The 22,985-nt window shown below is 33.5% G+C and overlaps 2 protein-coding genes across 6 annotated transcripts in view; both read right to left on the bottom strand.

The window, feature by feature from the left end:
• The window catches only part of SPR (G protein-coupled sex peptide receptor), a 238,108-nt gene that overhangs the window by 213,609 nt on the left and 1,514 nt on the right, over positions 1-22,985 (bottom strand). The window lies entirely within an intron of this gene.
• LOC149476610 (uncharacterized) lies at positions 15,238-21,339 on the bottom strand. Its single transcript, XM_089711960.1, has 2 exons — positions 21,024-21,339; positions 15,238-20,941 (listed from the first exon to the last, which is right to left on the bottom strand). The coding sequence occupies exon 2, from the start codon at positions 20,852-20,854 to the stop codon at positions 15,497-15,499; it is 5,358 nt and encodes a 1,785-aa protein (XP_089568086.1). The 5' UTR covers positions 20,855-20,941; positions 21,024-21,339; the 3' UTR covers positions 15,238-15,496.

The following is a 22,985-nucleotide window of genomic DNA, read 5'->3' on the forward strand; positions in this document are numbered from 1 at the left end:
CAACAGGAGCAGAGCACTGCGGGTAAAACCGCGAGGCACAGCTAGTAACTTATCTTTTACTTCTCAAACAATCTAAATGATTTGTCTAGCTTTCATTGTATTTGTTAATTAATGAATTATGCAGGAATCTCTAGTGACTGCTTATAAATAATTCAAACAAATCTACAAGGCAATACAATTCCATGACATATAAGGATGTTCATTCGTATGTAAATTTACAATTAAAATACTAGTGTATTTATAGCTTATGTAGTAGTAGTTACGCTGCATTGGTATACATATTAATAATTAATAATAACTAGCTTTCCGCCCGCGGCTCCGCCCGCGTTTTCAAGAAAAACCCGCATATTTCCCGTTCCCGTGGGATTTTCGGGATTAAATCTATCCCATGTGTTAATCCAAGTTACCCTCTTTAAGTGTGCTTAATTTCATTGTAATCGGTTCAGTAGTATTTGCGTGAGAGAGTAACAAACACACACATACACATCCTTACAAACTTTCGCATTTATAATATTAGTAGGATTATCAGCCTAAGCCTTTTATTTCCCATCATATTACAGTTAATATAAATACATATTTAACACTTATAAATTATACATAATTATGTTAAGCTAAGAGAATTATTAATTTTTCTTGAATAGAAACCCCTGTCTGGGTCGGGCAACTGGTCCAATTTGTACCATTTGTCTCTATCTTTAGCGTGTTGGATCCACTCCTATTAGATACTAAGAAATAAAATCTTCCTGCTTGGAATAAAAACATCTTCGGGTTTATTCGATACAAATAAACAAAAATCCTTCCTCTACAATATGTGTAAGTATAAGAAAACAATACTAAAATTTCGTATGCAATAGAATTATTTAGCATTCCTTTTGTATCCATAAATCATTTACAAAGTACATCGTAAAACGAAATACAATAGAATTATGTAACAGATCTTCTCATAAATGATTTGATTTAAATATAAAGGTATATTATAAGGAAGAAATAAGCGAAAAAGGACATAATGCATAATGCATTAAGATTATATTTTCTATGTCCACGTAAAAGGTTTTATTTGGGAGATAAAATTCCGTTTTATATAATTCAAGACCAGGAGAGAATACATTTTTACAATAATATAACAGTACAATACATACCATATAACACAATACAACAATATAATACAATATTGTAAATGCGTGCGTTTCTCTATTTTGCATGTAGCAACCTAGCGTTTTACTTTTCAAGATATGTATGATTTTTATGTTTGGAGATAGTTTTAGCGCGTTATAGGCTACTTTTTTTGGATTTTTCCCCAAAAACCCACATGAACGGGAACTATTTCTTAAACACGTGAGAAGCCGCGGGCGTCAGACAGTAAAATAAAAATATGGCTTAATTTTCATGTAAACTTGTGTTATTCAAATCTATTGCATCCAGTTCTTAACATAGATAGAGGTAAAAAGTACATAGACACACAGATAATATCTTAAGCTTTCTCCATAATAGATAAAAAACAGATAGTGATAAAACGCACGAGTGAGATCCATGCACGCAATTTGCCATGCGGCGGTGTGCGGTCAAGTAATTAGTACTGCAAATTGACCGTGCTATGATTGCTCTAATACTATCTAATATATAATATGTATATTATACAGTTCGATTGCTTGAAATTAATTCACCTGAATGACGTAAAGCAAACTCACTACATCTTAATATATAAATATAAATCTCGTGTCACAATGTTTGTCCTCAATGGACTCCTAAACCACTTAACCGATTATAATAAAATTCGCACACCATGTGCAGTTCGATCCAACTTGAGAGATAGGATAGTTTAAACATGTAGGTACCACGGGCGAAGCCGCGGCGGACCGCTAGTAGTATATAAAGCAAAGTCGCTGTTGCTATCTGTCTCTATGTATGCTTAAATCTATAAAAAAACTACGCAACGAATTTTTGATGTGTTTTTTAGCCATTCAGAGCCATTCTTGAGGATGGTATATAATTTATTAGGTTTTAGACAAAGCGGGCAAAGCCGCGGGCGGAAATCGAGCTATCTATAATAAATTATCTTATTAATTCATTTTTTAGAAGTCTTTATTAAATAATGAAAAGAACTACAGATTTAAATTAGTCCTTAAATTATTTTATGTCGAAGGCACCTGAACAGCTAAATTGATTTCCATTAAAAATTTTTTGTCCTGTATGTTAATGGCGATATATCTTATGAAAGAACAAACCTAACTATATATATTGCGCTAAATAATAAACAAAAATAAAAATATTCAACGGCAAATAAAATCAGCTTCTAAATATATAATTGTCCTGTCACATTATGACCAAAACCTATTTTTATCAATGTCATGTATTTCAATTGAAACTATATTTATACCCCTGTGATAAGGGTGTCCCAGCAGAACGTTTGTCGGGTCAGCTAGTCAACATATTATACAAAAACAGAACCCTTATCAATGTCTACCATTCATATTTGAAATAAAACTTACAACGTAATTCAAATTTTGAAATTTATATCAAAACTAGCTGCGCTCCGGCGTTTCACCCACGTGGCTCCGCTTCTGTTGGTCTTAGCGTGATGATATATAGTATATAGCCTAGAGCCTTTCTTGATAAATGGGCTATCTAACATTAAAATAATTTTTCAAATCGGACCAGTAGTTCCTGAGATTAGCGCGTTCAAACAAACAAACAAATTAACTCTTCAGCTTTCAGCCCGCATTGTATACAATTCAAAAAGTAGCAGTTATATCCATACTAATATTATAAATTCGAAAGTAACTCTGTCTGTCTGTCTGTTACTCAATCACGCCTAAACTACTGAACCAATTTTCATGAAATTTGGTATGGAGATATTTTGATACCCGAGAAAGGACATAGGATAGGTTTTATCCCGGAAATCCTACGGGAACGGGTTTTTTATTTGAAAACGCGGGCGAAGCCGCGGGCGGAAAGCTAGTTTACTATGAATACCTAACTTTAGTACATGATAACTAACCGTTCACGTACATAAAAATTATAAATAATATCAGCTCTAAAGCAATTATTTACGAATCGAAAAGTCGACATTAAGGATACGAAATTAAATCACTGAAAACATTATAAATCATTCAAGAAGTGAAAGTCGACTGAAATTTTCATGCTAATTAAAAATTCATTTTTCTTTCTCGACTCGTAATTAGCAAACAAGGTCCATTTTAAATTAAAGACTGTCAGCGAGTCTTGAAATTTGAATCAAAGATCATCCTAAAAATACTTAATACTAGCTGTTCTCCGCGGTTTTACCCGCAGTGCTCCGGTCCTATAGGTTTTAGCGAGATGATATTATAGCCTAAAAAAGTCTTCCTCGATAAAACCTTCCTCGATAAATGGGCTATCTAACACCGAAAGAATTTTTCAAATCGGAGCAGTAGTTCCCGGGATTAGCGCGTTCAAACAAACAAATTCATCACCTTTATAATATTTATTATTATTATAGTATAGATTAACACGTACGAATTTCATGCAAGAATAATCATGTAACGGTGCATTTGGATAAAACGAACATAGAGCTAGAGCAAGAGCATTCATTCGTGATCTTTTAGCGTAAACGAAAACGTATTCAGTGTTGTTCAGTATTAGAACATTGTATAGAATCTTTTCGAACGCACTAAGAACAACGAAAGAACGCTCTACGCCTGTTTACACTAAAATAAATTGATATAGTGCGGTTAGAATGAGCATTCGCTCGTTTGTTAATGCACCGTAAGACGATTTTATATCTTCCAACATTATTATTGATTTAATAAAAAGACAATTATTAAAAAGAAAGACGATATTATCCGGCATCAACAGGCATTGTAATATTTTTGAGAAATTAAACAATACCTAAATTATTTTTTAGAATGAAGCATACTCTACTTATCGATAAAAATCGTTTAGTAGTTTTTTTGAGTCAACCTTGATCTGACAAACTTGGAAGGTTTAAAATACGCTAATGTATTATGTAATAAAGCCCTTACAATATAAATGTATTCCATAAACAATTCTGAATATCAAATAAACTTAAAATATAAGTGGCTCATTAAATTATAGATTTAAAGCCTAAAATGTACCTGAAAAAAATTAATAATAATTTACTCAACTTTAAACTTAGCTAATCTTAATATATATAACTAGCGGTCCGCCCCGGCTTCGCCCGTGGTACATATGAAAAATAGATGTTGGCCGATTCTCAGACTTACCCGATATGCACAGAAAATTTCATGAGAGTCGGTCCACCCGTTTCGGAGGAGTATGCAGACTAACATTGTGACACGAGAATTTTATATATAAGATATATATAAATCTCGTGTCACAATGTTTGTCCTCAATGGACTCCTAAACCACTTAACCGATTATAATAAAATTCGCACACCATGTGCAGTTCGATCCAACTTGAGAGATAGGATAGTTTAAACATGTAGGTACCACGGGCGAAGCCGGGGCGGACCACTAGTAACATATAGATATATGTCAACACAATTAAAAATCAGAAATTAAACAAACTCACAAATAGAAGTTCCAAGAAAAATACTTTTATTTTAAGGGACAGAAATAAAACCTTATACTAATATTAAAATTTAATCTCTTGTTATCGTCATGTTCCCTTACAGTCAAAAAGTCGGATTAAAAAGTTTATGTAAAATGAAAAGTAACATTACACACTTTATGATAATGATACCAAGTTTAAGTTAAGTTATGTAACCAGGTTATAAGTTATAATCTAAGTTGAAAATGTTTAACTTAGTTGTAGTTAGGCAAGATTTGGGTGGCAATCCTTGTGATAGTTTATTACCTACAATATAGTTTACTATCTATTATATACTACTAGCTTTCCGCCCGCGGCTTCGCCCGCTTTGTCTAAAACATAATAAATTATATACTAAAACCTTCCTCTTGAATCACTCTATCTATTAAAAAAAGCCGCATCAAAATCCGTTGCGTAGTTTTAAAGATTTAAGCATACATAGGGACAGAGAAAGCGACTTTGTTTTATACTATGTAGTGATGTACATAAATATCGTAATCTATATAATAATATATTACAATCTAAATCACTTAGCACTTATTAATAATCCTAAGGTTCGCAGGGAATACAATTTAAAACATAATACAACAATATTTTGTTAAACTGTGCTATTACCCGCTTATAAACCCGTTAGAATAATAACATTTAGTTTTTCAGTAGCAAAATGTATCATAAAAACCATATAATTTATGTGAGTAGTAATAATTTTGAAGGAATATTTAATATAGACCTTACTAATATTATAAAGCTGAAGAGTTTGTTTGTTTGAACGCGCTAATCTCAGGAACTACTCGTCCGATTTGAAAAATTATTTCGGTGTTAGATAGCCCATTTATCGAGGTAAGCTATAGGCTATATATCATCACGCTAAGACGAACAGGAGCGGAGCCACGCGGTTGAAACCGCGGGGCGCAGCTTGTTTCATATAAAATACCAAAATGCTTGTTTTTAAGATTACATATAATACAAATCGATTACGATTAAAATATGAAATTGTTTCATACTGCATAGATTCTATTAGGTACCTATTCTTATTTAGTATTAGCACAGAATATATTCAAATTCGAAAATTCAAATTCGTTATTCAATCAAACTTAACCTAAACTTAGAGCTAAATACATTTAGGTTTTTAATTGTATAACGATAAGTATATATCAGTTAACGGTTCGAGACTGGTATCTTTGCTATATAATCTTCTTATATATAAAATTCTCGTGTCACAATGTTAGTCTGCATACTCCTCCGAAACGGGTGGACCGATTCTCATGAAATTTTCTGTGCATATCGGGTAAGTCTGAGAATCGGCCAACATCTATTTTTCATATGTACCACGGGCGAAGCGGGGGCGGACCGCTAATAGTACTATATTATTTAAAAGAGCGGTTATTGACCCTGAGTTCAGAGAGCTAAATAATTAAATATCTCCAGTGTTTCCAAGTTTCTAAAACGATTGTCAATTGTAACTTCAATTTAAAACTAGAATGCTCCTAATTACCTTCACTTAGAACTTTTAAATACGTTGTTTGATTAATTCAGGGACAATACTGTTTATATTTGAAGAATCTTGTTATTCATTATAATGTATAATTGAAGAAATATTAACAGTATTAAGTCAAGGTAATTGCCTGGTTTTTGGTTGGTTTTTGTGCAAAATGTTGCTATGAAAAAAGAAAGAAAATTGCATCGAAAATTAGAAAATTTCGCGTGGGGACAGGAAAATAATACAGATTTGATTTATTATTTGTTTGTCAGAGTTTGTTTATTTAAACTCGCTTATCTCAATGAGCTACAGAACCCATTTCAAAAAGTTTTCTTCATGTAGGTTACTTACCGCTGTTTTACCCGGGTCAATGATCTTCAAGAGAAAAGCGGGTAGATATATACAAATCTATTTAGACAATAGCCGCGGGCGGAAAGCTAGCTAGGAAAGCTAATAAATTATACATATATACTTATTAATATCTTCCCCGAGAATAACCCTATCTATAAAAAAACCGGGACAGACAGAGCGAATTTCCTACTAATATTATAAATGCGAAAGTTGAAGTTACATGTGTATATATGTATGTATGTATAATATTGTGTATATATGTATGTGTATTTTATATAAAAAAATGTATGTATGTTACTAAGTATTTGACGCAAGTACTACTGAAACGATTACAATTAAATTTAGAGAATAGATAGAATTTACATATATACTTATGTAAATTGTAACACATTGAATCGGGTAACGGGAACTACGCGGGTTTTTCGTAGAAAACGTGTGCGAAGCCACGGGCGGAAAGCTAGTATACTATGTAATGATTCCATAGAACAATATGAACTAGAATCGAAGTGAGCGTTGTGCAAACATGTCAACACTATTGAATAATTGATGTGTTTGTCCGTTGCTGTCACATTGGTAGGGTTTATTTCAATTAACGTTGATCAAGTGTCATATATTATATCTATTTTTATATATAAAATTCTCGTGTCACAATGTTAGTCTGCATACTCCTCCGAAACGGGTGGACCGATTCTCATGAAATTTTCTGTGCATATGGGGTAAGTCTGAGAATCGGCCAACATCTATTTTTCATATGTACCACGGGCGAAGCCGGGGCGGGCCGCTAGTATATATCTATATATATAATATGCTATGAATTTGTATGGTATTTGTAGTAGATATGAAAATAGCAAAAGAAAAGGCCAGAAAGTTGAACGCTTTTTTTCATTTTGAGTTGACTAATGACTACTTAAGTAAGGCATTCTTTTTGATATTGAATCACCTTTAATAAAATTACAATCACACTATTAAGTAAATAATTCTTACGACTTATCTAATCAAATATTAAAAATAAGAAAATCTTATTATGTTTCCGCTAAAATATCCTTCCTTGATAAATGGGCTATCTAACACCGAAAGAATTTTTCAAATCGGACCATTAGTTCTCGAGATTAGCGCGTTCAAACAATCGAACAAACAAACTCTTCAGGTTTATAATATTAGTATAGTATTGATAATAAATATAGTTAAAGTGAAACGAATTCCTCATCCTATCCACACAAATTTTAAATTATGTCAACACTATAAAAATCGCATCCAATTTGACAGATCAGTTTCTCACCTCCCATAAAACGATAAACTACTAAATGTGTCACTGAAACTATTTCAAATGTGTCATAAAAACTTTATGGCTTCCATACCTGTCCGTTTTATAACTTCAAGTCGGAAAATATTGTTGACATAAAAATAATATTCCTTATTTATGTGATATCTGCTATCCTGTGACTTTTTCTGGATGTTGTTTTAATAGGTACTTGCTCGCTATGGTTTCTAGAATCTTAATACTATTATAAAGGCGAAAGTTTGTATGGATGTATGGATGTTTGTTACTCTTTCACGTAAAAACTACTGAACCGATTACAATGAAATTTAGCACACATATAGAGGGTAACTTGGATTAACACATAGGATAGGTTTTATCCCGGAAATCCCACGGGAACGGGAACTATGCGGGTTTTCCATTGAAAATGCGGGCGAAGCCGCGGGCGGAAATCTAGTATTATAAATTATAATGTTATGGTAATGGTGGTATGGTTAAAAATTGGTTAAAAATGACAAAAAGTATCTATACTAATATTATAAAGCCGAAGAGATTGTTTCTTTGTACGCGCTAATCTCAGGAACTACTGGTCTGATTTGAAAAATTATTTTGGTGTTAGATAGCCCATTTACCTAAGAAGGCTATAGGCTATATATCCTATAGCCACGCTAGGAACGGAACAATGCTGGTGAAAACACTAGTTCAGGATCCATCGCCCATTTTTGCAAGTGATTACTATAAAAAATATTTGTCCTACAAAATCTATGCTTTGATCAAAGAGATCTTTCCAATGTGTATCGATACGAGGTCATCATAAATGATTACTAACCAGCTGATTTTTTTGTTTTCACTTGATTAATATTTATATAATTCAACAGACATATTGTCCTACAAATTGCGTAATAAATATTAGAGAACCATCAAATCAAAAAATTTTATCCTTGTTACCTCCGTTAGCTACCGGAATCGAGAGTCCCGTACAGGAAATTATTGGTCGTCTCATCAAAATAAAGCTACTCACGGAAAATTAGCTTGATAGTAATCACTTGCAAAAATGGGCGATGGATCCTGAACTACACGGAACACAGGTAGTAAAAAATATGTATGAAATGTTAATATTACGTCACACATGTTTTGTTTTACAGAAAGCTCAACACATTTCAATATAATTGACAGTCCGATAAATCTACAAACACATATTTCACGAAGCTAACAATATTCATATAGGTATATTATTAAACCTTATATTTAAATGTTTATTTACACAAAAGGCCACAGGATCGCGTGTTTATAAAAATAATATTCTATAGAGCATAAATTATAGACTTCAAGTAAATAATAACAAGAAAACAATAATACCGCACTATTATTAAAGTAATAACAAGCCTAATAACAAGTTCAGAGTTTTAGAAGTACATTCATCTATAAAATTGTATTAATACGTTCAAAGAACCAATTAGTCGTCATAAAGAACCAATAAATAAAGATAAATAAAGAACCAATAGTCATCATACATCTGGCTATAGTCATCATACATCTGGCTATAGTCATCATACACCTGACTAAAGTTATCAAACACCTGACTAAAGTCATCAAACACCTGACTAAAAGAGCATATGTCATCAGCTCTTTGACTACATGTATTCAATCTTTTGTACCGCTTTTGTCACCTTTCATTGTCATTCAGTTTCCATAATTACGAATGTTTACTTCAACCATAGAGCTCGGATATTTTAAAAACACGTTTCGCAAACAATTATGCCACACTATTACAATATAGGAAATATTGTAATACTGTGATTATGTTAAGTTTTCTGTATAAAAAAAGAGTATTTTAAACCACCAAACACACTTTCGCATTTATAATATAAGTAGGTATTGTACGACGTCTTCTTTCTTATATATAAAAATGAATCGCAAAATGTGTTGGTAAGCGCATAACTCGAGAACGGCTGAACCGATTTCGATAATTCTTTTTTTATTATATTTCTTGGAGTACGAGGATGGTTTTTATGTAGAGAAAAAGTAAATATGTACCACGGGCGAAGCCGGGGCGGACCGCTAGTTACATATAACATAGTATAAAACAAAGTCGCTGCCGCTGTCTCTCCTTCCCTAATGTATGCTTAAATCTTTAAAACTGCGCAACAGATTTTGATGCGGTTTTTTAAAATAATTAATAAATAGAGTGATTGTTGAGAAAGGTTTTAGTATGTAATTTGTTAAGTTTTCAACAAAGTGGATGAAGCCGCGGGCAGAAAGCTAGTTTGTACCTCATATAGGTAAAGTATTAGTATTACACTGTTACAAGGTATCGTCTATACAGGGTGTCCCACTATTGGTATACTAAACTCAAAAGAGGTTATAGTTTTGCATACGCTGAGTACGTAAAAAATACTTATAAAATTCCAGACGCATTTTTTTTTCAAATAGATGAATTCTTAAAACTCTATGTGTACACCCATAACAAGCAACCCGCCCAGCTTTGGCACCAGTACGTGAGATATCGTTTAAGATTATGTTTACATAGACAAAATGCTCACATTAGCGAAGAGGTATATGCCGGCTGCGCGAAGCTAGAGAAGAAAACATGAATTTTCAGGAAAAATTTAGCATAAAATTTTTGACGTAATTTTGTTGTTTAAGTATTTTTAACGTGATCAGTGTATGCAAAACTACAAGTCCCTTCGCGCTTAGTATACCAATAGTGGGACACCCTGTATAAGCAATATACATTACGAATATTACCTTACAAAGCAAAAGACACAATGTAAAATGCAATTTCATGGCAATAAAATGTATCCTTTTTTTTTTTTTTTTTTTTTATTAGAAATACCAACGTTTGTTTACATTGTTTCATTAATTATTAATTACAGACTTATTGTATTCTTCTAAATGTAACAAACAGTTATAGGTATTCACAACATGCAAATATAAATTACACAAACTATGAGCGTGATCCTTTGAGCGTATGAAGTGAACATCCTGTATTATGTTTCAAAAACCTCTCCACGATATACAGGGTGAAGCTGAAACTTTAAAAAACTTAACACGTGGAGTTCTAGTAAGATTATGTAGTATAATATATGAAAGTTAAGTGATATATACGTAGATTTAACCTTTGTTTTTATCCCTCTGGTCGCGTAAAATATACCTTATTTAGATAATAATTTATACATAATATTATCTTATATATAAAATTCTCGTGTCACAATGTTAGTCTGCATACTCCTCCGAAACCGGTGGACCGATTCTCATGAAATTTTCTGTGCATATCGGGTAAGTCTGAGAATCGGCCAACATCTTTTTTTCATATGTACCACGGGCGAAGCCGGGGCGGACCGCTAGTATTAAGTAAGAATTATTCAGTGGAAAAAGTAAGCGTCTCAGCGTATTAGGTATGTTTTTTTCTCAGGAAAATAGAATGTAATACCTTGATAGAAAAGTCTGTTTGTTCATTAATGCAAAAAATATATTTTCTATCAATGATATTAGTGAATCTTATGAAAATCCCTTTTTGTACATGATACCAAGATTGTATGAAAAATTACATTTGTATGAAAAATGTACCAAGGCCATATTCAATTTGAAACATGTTTACTATGTAAAGAATCGTATTAAATTCATTCTCTTAAATTAATAAATAAATGAAGAAATGTAAATAAAGTATTGGAACGAAAAGCTTCATTTAAAGCATCACTTGTGTTAAAACAATTGCTCAAATTTATTCAATAAAAATGAATATGAAATCAGAATTATTGAAACTCACATTCAGTATTGAAAATCTGCAAATTTATTCAGTGTATTATGAATGCTTTATATAAGTTTCAGGGAATATTATATTATGTAGTATGGGAGAAGATTTGGTATTTCACCTATATTTGACAAATTTTTAATTTACATATATAGACTGGGGTAGAAGCCTTTAAAAATAATGAAAAGACAAAAAAAGTCACCCGTCAAAATATCAGCTTTTTTCAAAAACTTGGGGAGCCTTTTATTCATTGAAATCTCTACTTTCATATGGTGTAAAAAAAATAAACACCACCATAGTAAATGTTCTCAGGAAATGCATACAAACAGTGTGAAAATTAGCTTTTACTAAATCAGGCACACTTCTCGAACTACCTGAAATGTTTTTATCGACATCATTTTGCTTTTGAATATGCTGTAAAATATTAAACTTAGAACAGATAATTATTTTTCTTTTGAAATATTACCGAAATACAAGATACAAGAGAAGATATAGTTCAAGAAGTGTGCCTGATTTAGTAAAAGCTCATTATTACACTGTTTGTATGCATTTCCTGAGAACATTTACTATAGTGGTGCTTATTTTTTTTTACACCATATGAAAGTAGAGATTTCAATGAATAAAAGGCACCCCAAGTTTTCGAAAAAAGCTGATATTTTGACGGGTGACTTTTCGATTGAAAATTAGGTTGTTTTTTTGGTATTAATTCAAAATAAGGCGAAAAAATAAATATTTTCAATCAAATAAATTACAGTGTATTTGGGACATAATAAAGTAAGTTTCCACCAAATTTCGTAGAAAAAAACATTTTTGAAGTAGATAAAAATAAAAGACCAAAAACTTGGTTTTTTGGATTTTTCATCTAAATTTTTAGGTTATGTGAAAAAATTGTGAATACAAAAGTTGTAGAACTTTTAATTACCTACAATTTTGCCATTGAACTTTTTTCTATAGAATTTGTAGTTTTGTCGGAAATCGAGAGAAACCATTTTTTTCTCTTAAAAGCTCCCCCCTCCCGCTTCCCGAACTCGGATTGACCGTAATTTATTTTTCCTTTTATTTTCATCATATTTCCCTCCTTTTCTAATGGGTTTCATCCGACTGCGATTTTTTTTTGTTTCAAAAATTATCTACTCTAGTCTTATAGCGATTTGACCGCGTGAACTTTTTGCAAAATCTAAAAATCTATCTCAGTCTCACAGTATGACATACAACAAAATTGTTATTTCTGTACAGATATAAAAATCGATATATTGTATATTCTTAAATTGCGTTTAGCTGATATTTAAGTTAACCATATATCACATAAAATCATTCAAATTTAATGACAAAATGCCCCATTGTAATATTTTATTTTGATAATTTGTTCGAAAACATTTTTTTTCTATAACTACAACACCAAAATACTTTTATGAATTTTATCGTAACTTAAAAAGAGGCGAACCTAATAAACACAACACAAAATGTGCAACAAACTATAAAATAAACACAAATCTAAATCATTCAATAACACGCGACGATAATTATCAATTCCATGTAAAAAACCCTTCTATTTCTAACCTAAAACCCTAAATAGAAACCATTTTACATTCGCTTGTTGAAATCAGAAGTAGGCCAACCTTGTTTTGTCACGATAAATTGGTTGATACATAATATTAGTATGTATTTGAAAATACAGAAGTCAGAATAATGTAATGAATTATGAAGCTTTTTTGTTGCAAAATACCTAAGAGCCGATTTTGCCATTTGATGATAGGACATGTCACATGATATCTACCCTTAACACTTTATGAATTAAAAACGGAAAGATAATTTACATAAAACATATTCAGAATTGACTAGCTGTGCATAAAACATATCCAGATCCTATGAAGTAAGGTCTTTTTAAGGTTGGTCTTAGCGTAATGATATAATAGCCTTCCTCGGTAAATGGGATATCTAATACGGACCAGTAGTCCAAACGAACGAACAAACTCTTCAGCTTTACAGTATTAGTACAGATTGACTAGCCCCGCGGTTTTATGCGCATTTCTCTGCTCAAATCGGACCCGTGGTTCCGTGGTTAACGCTTTCAAGCAAACATCCATACTCACGAACTTTCATGATTATAATATTAGTAGGATAGGAAAGAAGGAAGAAGCATAGTAAAAAGTATGTAGTATAGAAGGAACTTTGATTGACGACGCGGTTGGCGCAGTGGTAAAGTAACTGCCTACTGAGCCGACGGTCCCGGGTTCGATCCCCGGTCAGGGCAAATATTTGTGTGATGACCTCAATTATTTGTTCTTGGGTCTGGGTGTTATTATCTATATATGTATTTATCAAATATTATATTTATCGTCGCAGCTAGTACCCACAACACAAGCCTTAATTGAGCTTACTGTGGGACTAGGTAGATTTGTGTAATAATGTCCTATGATATTTATATTTATTTATTTTTATTTATATTATATTATATATTATATAGTAAGATTATCAGTATACACCGATTGCTAAACCATACGGGTTACTAAGGCGCAGTCAATCTATTAATGGAGAATCACTGTCCAACAGTTGTTAAGATAGTGATTTCAAAAGCCTTGCTGGGAAATATTTTGTTATCGGAACGTTTTGTTGTTTGATTTTACCCTCTTCAAAACTCACCCCAACTTTGTCAGGGCTGACCCGTGATAAATAATTGAAAATTGTACGAAATAACTGAGAATCGATAAAAATATGCTTGTTAACATGGGTTTGTCTGTATGAATCGATGTAAAAATAAAGCTAAAGTTAAGTGTGGACTAAATTAAAACTTACTAGCTATTCGCACGCAGCTTCGCCCGTATTATAGAAAACTTAACACATTAGGTATATACTAAAACCTTCCTATTGAATAACTCTACCTACCTCTGTGACCTACCTATTAAAAAACAGCTTCAAAATCTGTGCGTACAAGTTTACCCAATACGATCAATATCTTTGTTACTTATAATATTAAGATACTAAGATAAATAATAAGTTTCCATATAATGTCCCGTTTGCTAAAATCGATACCGTCTTTAAAATTAATTGTCGCTACAGTGCATCTTCAAGTAAAATAAGTGGCTCAAAGGATTAATTTCAAGCCTGTCAATAACGCTTGCAAAGACAACGGTTTTAAATCGAGATTTAATCGCAATCGACACCCCTTCCTGGATATCCAATTTTCTTCAAGGACTAGTGATCGGGTTTAAAATTGTGTTATATAAAAGAGAATTTCTTTATAGTTAGTTTACACTAGTTCATATACGCGACGTTGTCCGCGTTATTTTTTACGCGGATACCTACTTCTGTGCAAATAGAAATTACAACAAAATGAAGAAATCGGAAATTCCGTGCAGCCATTCTGAAGTATGGTGAATTAAAAAAATAGATTAGTCAGTGTCGCATCAATCTCGTAACACGTTTATTGGCGTAAAATGAAACAAATTATTTTTAAGAAACTTATTTTTCATTAATTTATTAAAAAGTACGCGACATTATAAGTCAGTAATCGAATCGATTGTTATTGTAATAGGTATCTACATAAAAGTTGTTTATTATTCAAACAGTTATAGTTCAAAGGTACCACAGGTAAAGCCACACGCTTTACCTAGTCCATGAATCATGATGCATTACATTCGCACGAGATATGTCAAGTGAGGCGCACTCATGTATGCAAACCAGTAATTAATATCAATGAAGACCTAACCCAACAGCCTGTGTATATTATATTAAGTAATATTAGGTAATACGTAATCCATACTGTTTGATATTGAGGTTGATTCTTCCTTTATTACTTTACTTTAAAGGTTATTAAAATGAAAACGAGAATAAAAAAATACGATTTTAATTATAACGATTACATTTTGTGCTGTTAGTTACAAGGTTACAAGAAAAGAGAATGACGCGAGGTTCCATGATTAAGCACATTCGTTTTTCATTAACGTGAAGTTAGGCCAGAGTCCCACCGGTGTTGCCGCCACACCGCTGAACGACGTAGGTACGCTGCTAACTTCAGAGTTCTTGAACATACCGCCCGCCTTGGAAGAACTCAGGAAAGGCTTCCAACATGAAGCACTCGTCAGTGAAGCTGGATCATGAGGGTTATAACGGGCAAATCTTTGCAAACGATCGGCGTATGATGCCGTGCGCTGTCCGTATTTCAGCCACTCGGGAAATCCCATCAGTCCCCGGGAAGACGTGCATCACTCGACCCAGTTTCCATTTCAAAGGAGGAACATTATCCTCCTTGATCAGAACTAAGCTATTCTCTTTGAGGTCCTCATTGTTGGTTTTCCATTTAATTCGCTGTTGGAGCTCTGAAATGTATTCTTTCGACCAACGCTGCCAAAAATGTTGTCGAAGTTGCTCCACATGGTCATAGCGTCCCAATCGCGTAGGCTTAATCATCGTCAGGTTTTCGCATATAGGTGCAGTTAGTGGTCGACCGATCAGGAAATGGGCTGGAGAAAGTGGGAGAAAGTCATGAGGATCTGAGGACAGAGGAGACAGAGGGCGAGAGTTCAGGACGGCTTCAATTTGCGTTAATACCGTTTCAAACTCTTCACGTGTTAACCTAGCATTGCCCAGCACCCGCCGCAAATGATGCTTACAGGACTTGACTCCTGCTTCCCACAACCCGCCAAAATGAGGACTGTACGGTGGTATAAATGTTAAACGAATTTGATTATGACTAAGAAAATCAGAAATATCACTACCATTATTAAAAATTACTGATAATTCCTTTTCAGCACCAACGAAATTTTTTCCATTGTCTGAAAAGATTTGATAAGGCTTTCCACGCCGTGCTATGAACCGATTTAATGCTAAAATATAATCATGTGTACTCAAGCTACCTACCAGTTCTAAATGTATAGCCCTTGTACTAAAACAAACGAATAAACAAATGTATGATTTTATTAATTTTGCACCCCTGCCCTTTCGGTCCAAAATGAGCAGGGGCCCGGCATAATCAACTCCACAATTCATAAAAGGAAAATTTTGTTCTAATCTTTCCGAAGGTAAGTTGCCCATGAGAGGGGTCAATGTCCTGCCTTTCATGCGTTTGCATACGATACAATTATGAACAACTTGTTTAGCTAAATCGCGAGCCCTCAAAATCCACCACCTTTCACGCATGGAATATACTAGAAGCTGAGGACCAGCATGAAGCAATCGTTTATGTTCATATTCACATAATAATCTTGAAAAGCGATGCTTCCCACTAAGCAATACGGGATGTTTTTTATTATAATCAAATTCATTCGCGTTAGATAACCTACCACCGACACGAATAATATTTGATTCATCTAGAAAAATATTTAAACCGGCTATTTTGTTATATATCAATTTGTTTTTAATATTTTTACTATTATTTAATGATAACTTATTCTTTAATCTATAATATTGTTCATTAAATGATTCTTGTTGAGCAAACCGTGTTAATGTATCAAGTGATCGCTGTAACTCATCTACAGATAAGGAACCGGTTTGTCGCACACGAATACCATTGACCTTGCCATTGACAATAGGTACTCGGACATTATCAATGAATCGCAATAAATATGCACCAATCCTTTGCAAACGAATAAATGACGAATAACGTTCAAAATCAAATATTGAAAATAATTGAGTAGAATGTAAATGAACAGTGTTATGTTTAATTTCAGGCAACTCACTATATGGCGAAATAAAGATGTTACTATTGTCTGGCCACTTACTACTTATATCGCGTAAGAAGGCAGGGCCACACCACCAATTATGATTACTATCATACTTCAGCGTGTCTAACGTCGTGCCGCGAGTTATAATATCCGCAGGGTTTTCGGTTCCCTTAACATGTCGCCAAATTGTATCACATGTTAATTCATTTATTTGTGCAACGCGATTTTGAACGAAGGTTTTAAGTAAATGCGGCGACATACTCAACCAGCCTTGCACAATAGTTGAGTCAGTCCAAAAATATATTTTATCGAAATTTAAACGGAGAGATTGTTTTATTTTAATATATAATCTAGCACCTACTAAAGCCCCGCACAGTTCGAGTCTCGGAACACTTACTATCTTTATCGGTGCTAATTTACTTTTTGCACATAATAAATGCACTGAAACTGGTAAATCACCGTTATTATTACACAACCTAACGTACGCGCACGCACCGTAGGCATCTTGAGAAGCGTCAGTAAATATATGAAGCTCCTTGTAACTATTATCATCAATAACACAACGAGGTAGTCTAATAGTATGTAAATGTTGCAAATCACACAGAAACTTATGCCATGCAATTGCAATGGTTTCGGGAACTTCGTCGTCCCAATCCAATTTTTGTAGCCACAATTTTTGTAACAATGACTTAGCTTTAATTACTACGGGCGTTAATAAACCTAATGGATCATATATTTGTGCAATGGTGGATAATATGACACGCTTCGTAACTATCGAGTCATGATTTGTAAATTTAGTTGTAAAATAAAATTCATCCTTTTGTGTACACCAGCCTAAACCTAACGTTTTGGATGAATGATTTACATCAATGTTTAGGTCCTTATACATTTCAGGAGATACGTCGCAATTAAATGTCCATTTATGCAGCGGAAAACAACCCTGTTTCAACAACTTGGATATTTTATTACACAATTCCATTAAAGATTTAAGGTCATTACTCCCCGTAATTAAATCGTCAACGAAAAAATCCTCGTTAATTGTTCTTGCAACTAATTCATCATTACAGTCTAAAGCCAATTGTTTTAAACAACGCATACTGAGAAACGGTGCTGACGCCGTTCCATACGTCACTGTATTTAACATATATAACTGTAAAGGTAGGTTTCGATTATTCCTCCACAATATCAGCTGTAAATTACGTTGATCCGATTGAATTAAAATCTGTCTGTACATTTTTTGAATATCTGCGCAGGCAACGTATTTATATTGACGAAATCTAAGTAAAATTGAGAATATATCATTTTGTAATGGAGGTCCTGTATACTGTATATTATTTAACGATTTGTTGTTTGATGTATTCGCGCTCGCGTCGAACACAACACGTAATTTTGTAGTTAAACTATCCTCACGATACACACCGTGATGAGGTAATATATAATGTGGTTTACTTAATAAATCTGGAATATTCTTTGTTTCAATTAGAGTCATATGACCAAGTGTTTCATATTCTTTAATAAAATCGCTATAAAGTGTTTTATAATTAGGTAAACGATCCAACTTTCTTTCGAGAGATAAAAAACGATTTTTAGCCATAGTGTACGAATCACCTAATAACTCAGGTGACTCCTTTAGAGGAATGCGAACAGAGAATCTACCGTGTTTGTCACGTTTTGTAGTCTCTTTAAATAACGTTTCACAATAACGATCATCTTTAGACATGGGAGAAGATAAGTCAGTCAATTCTTCTAACTCCCAAAATTTTTTCAGTTGAGTATTTATCTGAACTAAGTTACACTGAACTCTTTCAGTCTTAAACGAATGACTATTATAAATAGGCCCAGAAATTATCCATCCTAATTTTGAATCATATAGATAAGGACCATTAATAAGTTTAATCTTATCACTATTTAATAAATCCCAAAATACATCCGCTCCTATAAGGATATCGATATCCGACGGCACACTAAACGTAGGGTCCGCGAGTGAAATGTGTTTAGGTATTTGAAACCTTTGAGATTTAATTGATAACGAAGGTAACTTTGATGTAATACGAGGAAGAACCAAGCATTGAATATTCATATTAAAATGATTAACTTTAGAACGAATATTTACTTTACAGGTGTGAGAACATTTTGATACGCTCTGCCCAACACCTGAAATATGTATAGTGGACTGTATTATTGGTATTTGTAAACGATTACACAACGATTCTGTAATAAAACAATTCTGACTTCCGTTGTCAAGGAGCGCCTTAACTGTGTGATAATTATCACTCGAGTCAGAAACGTCAATGAGCGCTGTCGAAAGCAACACGGGTTGTATAGCGGCAGCGGCATTGCACGTGAGTACATTTATACGCTCGGAATGCACTCCCGTATCAGCTGATTTATGCGAACTAGGTATAGACGCGGGAATACCTAATTCTTCACTAGAACTAAGATAAGTAGTATGAAGTAGTGTATTATGGTTCTTTTTGCATAATTTGCATGGACCATATGAACAATCGTTTGCTAAATGGCTATCAGTGCGAATACAATTACGACAAAGGTTTTTATTTTTTACAAGAACATGTCTCTCCTGCACAGGCCTGTTTAAGAATTTCGGACATGAATACAAATAATGTTCACCGCCGCAGTCAACACAAACACGTTCTTTTACATTGATATCGAATTTAGATTTGTTACGAGATGAATTAACTACGTGTGTATGTGTGAGAGGTTGCGACAAGTTTTTAGGCTTACTAAAATATTTATGATTGTTATTCGTGTTAATATAATTATTATTGTTATGTTTATTAGAAGAAACACCGCGCACATTATTCGTTTTTATCATTTCTAACATATCAGCTCGGTTTCCAAGAAACTCTAATAGATCGCCTAATTTAATGTTTCTTGATTCATTTTTTGACAATAAAGTACCTTTATGCGTCTCCCACTCACGCTCTGTGGACTGATCGAGCTTGGACACAATTAAATAGACAACCAAAGTGTCCCAAGAATCGGTGGGTTCGTTTAATGATTTTAATGCACGTAAATTACGTAATGTTGAATCTATTAACCTTCTAATGTGAACAAACGATTCGCTTTGTAGTGCCTGAACATTAAAGAGTGCCTTGACATGATTTTGTACTAATAATCGATTATTATGAAACCTATTTTCTAATAAATCCCATGCGTGTGAGTAGTTTTCAGCCGTGAACTCTAATGCACTAATAACATGAGAAGCAGAACCACTGAGGGAAGATTTTAAATAATGAAATTTCTGTATATCATTAAGATCATCACGACTGTGTATCATGGTGAGATATGAATTCCTATACTCCAACCACTGATCATAAGCACCCTCAAAGACAGGTAGCTTTATAACTGGCAATTTAATAGACATAGAATTATTACAAACCTGATGACAAATAGATTGTGTTTTTTCACTACTGTTAGGATTTACCAAGCACTTCGCGTTAGCCATAATAGAAAAATACTGCTGTTCAAACAATTCACGGTATTCTAATTGAGCTGCTATATCCGAATCTTCAACTAATTGTTCAATTTTGCTCTGAATTTCATTGTAACTTTGAAAAAGTGTACAAGCTGACTCTATTCGTAATTCTAATTCAGTTTTGCTATTTGAATTTAATTCTGATTTGTCTAGTTTTGAAATGTATCTTTCAAACAATGTTAGCCTGCCTTTTAACGTGCCACGCTGTCTCTTTAAGTCAGCGAGCTGCATATGTATACTTTTACAAATACCTAAACGAGGAGATTTAGAATTACCACCGATTGTATCTTCACAGTCACTCATTTTGGCAGATTATAGAAAACAAGAGTACTTACAAATTCCCGTTAAGCATCAGCACAGCGCCGCGCTGCTCAACACGTGCACGGATAACTGAAACGTGAAAATAACGATATTAACGCAAATTAAAACGCACAGGAGATGGAGAGAAGAAGGATGGGTATCGTAACCTGACCGGATGCGACTCGACGGCAATCCAGCATAATCCTCTTGTGACTCCTCGCCATGTGCATGTGGTGATGATGATGCTTCAAATTAATGATTCGGCTCCGAATGGACCATGTTTGATATTGAGGTTGATTCTTCCTTTATTACTTTACTTTAAAGGTTATTAAAATGAAAACGAGAATAAAAAAATACGATTTTAATTATAACGATTACATTTTGTGCTGTTAGTTACAAGGTTACAAGAAAAGAGAATGACGCGAGGTTCCATGATTAAGCACATTCGTTTTTCATTAACGTGAAGTTAGGCCAGAGTCCCACCGGTGTTGCCGCCACACCGCTGAACGACGTAGGTACGCTGCTAACTTCAGAGTTCTTGAACACATACTAATATTATAAATGCGAAAGTAACTCTGTCTGTCTGTCTGTTACTCAATCACGCCTAAACTACTGAACCAATTTGCATGAAATTTTGTATGGAGATATTTTGATACCCGAGAAAGGACATAGGTTACCTTTTATTGCGAAATATGTACCACGGGCGAAGCCGGGGTGGACCACTAGTATGTACATATATATTAAACTTACTTCGCGACTGCGGCTTCGCCCGCTTTGACTAAAATCTAATAAATGATATAAAACTTCCTCGAGAATGACTCTATCTACTTAAAAAAAGGCATTAAAATCCGTTGCGTAGTTTTAAAGATCTAATCATACATACATACAGACGCGGGCTTTGCTTTAAAGGTACTATGCAGTGATAATGATAGTGAAAAACAAGCCACTCACTCGGGTTTACTCGAAAGAAAATAAAAAATAGCACAGTAATAATTTAGCTTTCTAGTAGTTAAATATTTTGTACAGTAAAGTAGTTCTCGAGTTTATTTCGTACAAAGAAATGTAATACTTAAGTACTTCATAGAATTATTGAGAGTGAAACCTAGCTTGTACGAATCACTATATTAATGAAAAATATGTAGTAATAGAGCTTTAACCTGATTGGCTGCATGATATTTTCTACGTTTCCTGACAAGCTAAGCATCTTGGTCATCCACCATTTTCAGTATTCAGACCTCGTATATATTATACTAGCGGTCCGCCCCGGCTTCGCCCGTGGCACATATTTACGTTTTCTCTGCATTAGAACTATCCTCGTACTCCAAGGAATATAGTAAAAAAAGAATTATCGAAATCGGTCCACCCGTTCACGCGTGACAACGCGAAACGGGTTTCATTTTTATATATATGTATAGATAATATTATATTATCTGTGCTAGCTGCAATAGGGAAATAGATTGTCTGAGCTTAAGTGGTATACTAAAGTACTTCTAATCCACGTAGATAGATCCGCGGGCTTAAGCTAGTTTCATAATCCCAATAATATAAAGTTCAGCCATTTGTCATTCTGATACAAGCTCCTTTTTCATGTAATAATTCTGAGTAATAATCCTATTCTACTATTAAGTTTAATATTATAAATGCGAAAGTTTGTGAGGATGGTTGTATGTGTATGTGTGTGTATGTCTGCCTGTTACTCTTCCACGCAAAACTACTGAACCGATTACAGTGAAATTTAGCACACATATAGAAGGTAACTTGGATTAACACATAGGATAGGTTTTATCCCGGAAATCCCACAGGAACAGGAACTATGCGGGTTTTTTTTGCAAACGCGGGAGAAGTCGCGGGAGGAAAGCTAGTTAAGTATAAATAGTAGGAATAAGAAACTTGAAACAACCAATTTAAACGTTAATTAAGAAATATTAACCGCTCATTTTATTAATATTGCTAATTTAAACATTATTTCATAAAGTTCTACATAAAGTGGTCGTTTAAAGTTACACAGAAACTTTTGTGTTAGGTATAAAATATAATTAATAGAGTTAAAGGTAATTTCACTTAATACAAAATCAATAAAATGTTAAAATCTAATAAGTTATTACCTACCTACTTAGTTAAAGAAAAAATTCGC

This window comes from Colias philodice, chromosome 27, assembly GCF_061535455.1.
Source record: "Colias philodice isolate Cphi_HAF_F1 chromosome 27, ilColPhil1 Martin Lab GWU primary, whole genome shotgun sequence".
NCBI classification, from domain to species: Eukaryota; Metazoa; Arthropoda; class Insecta; order Lepidoptera; family Pieridae; genus Colias; species Colias philodice.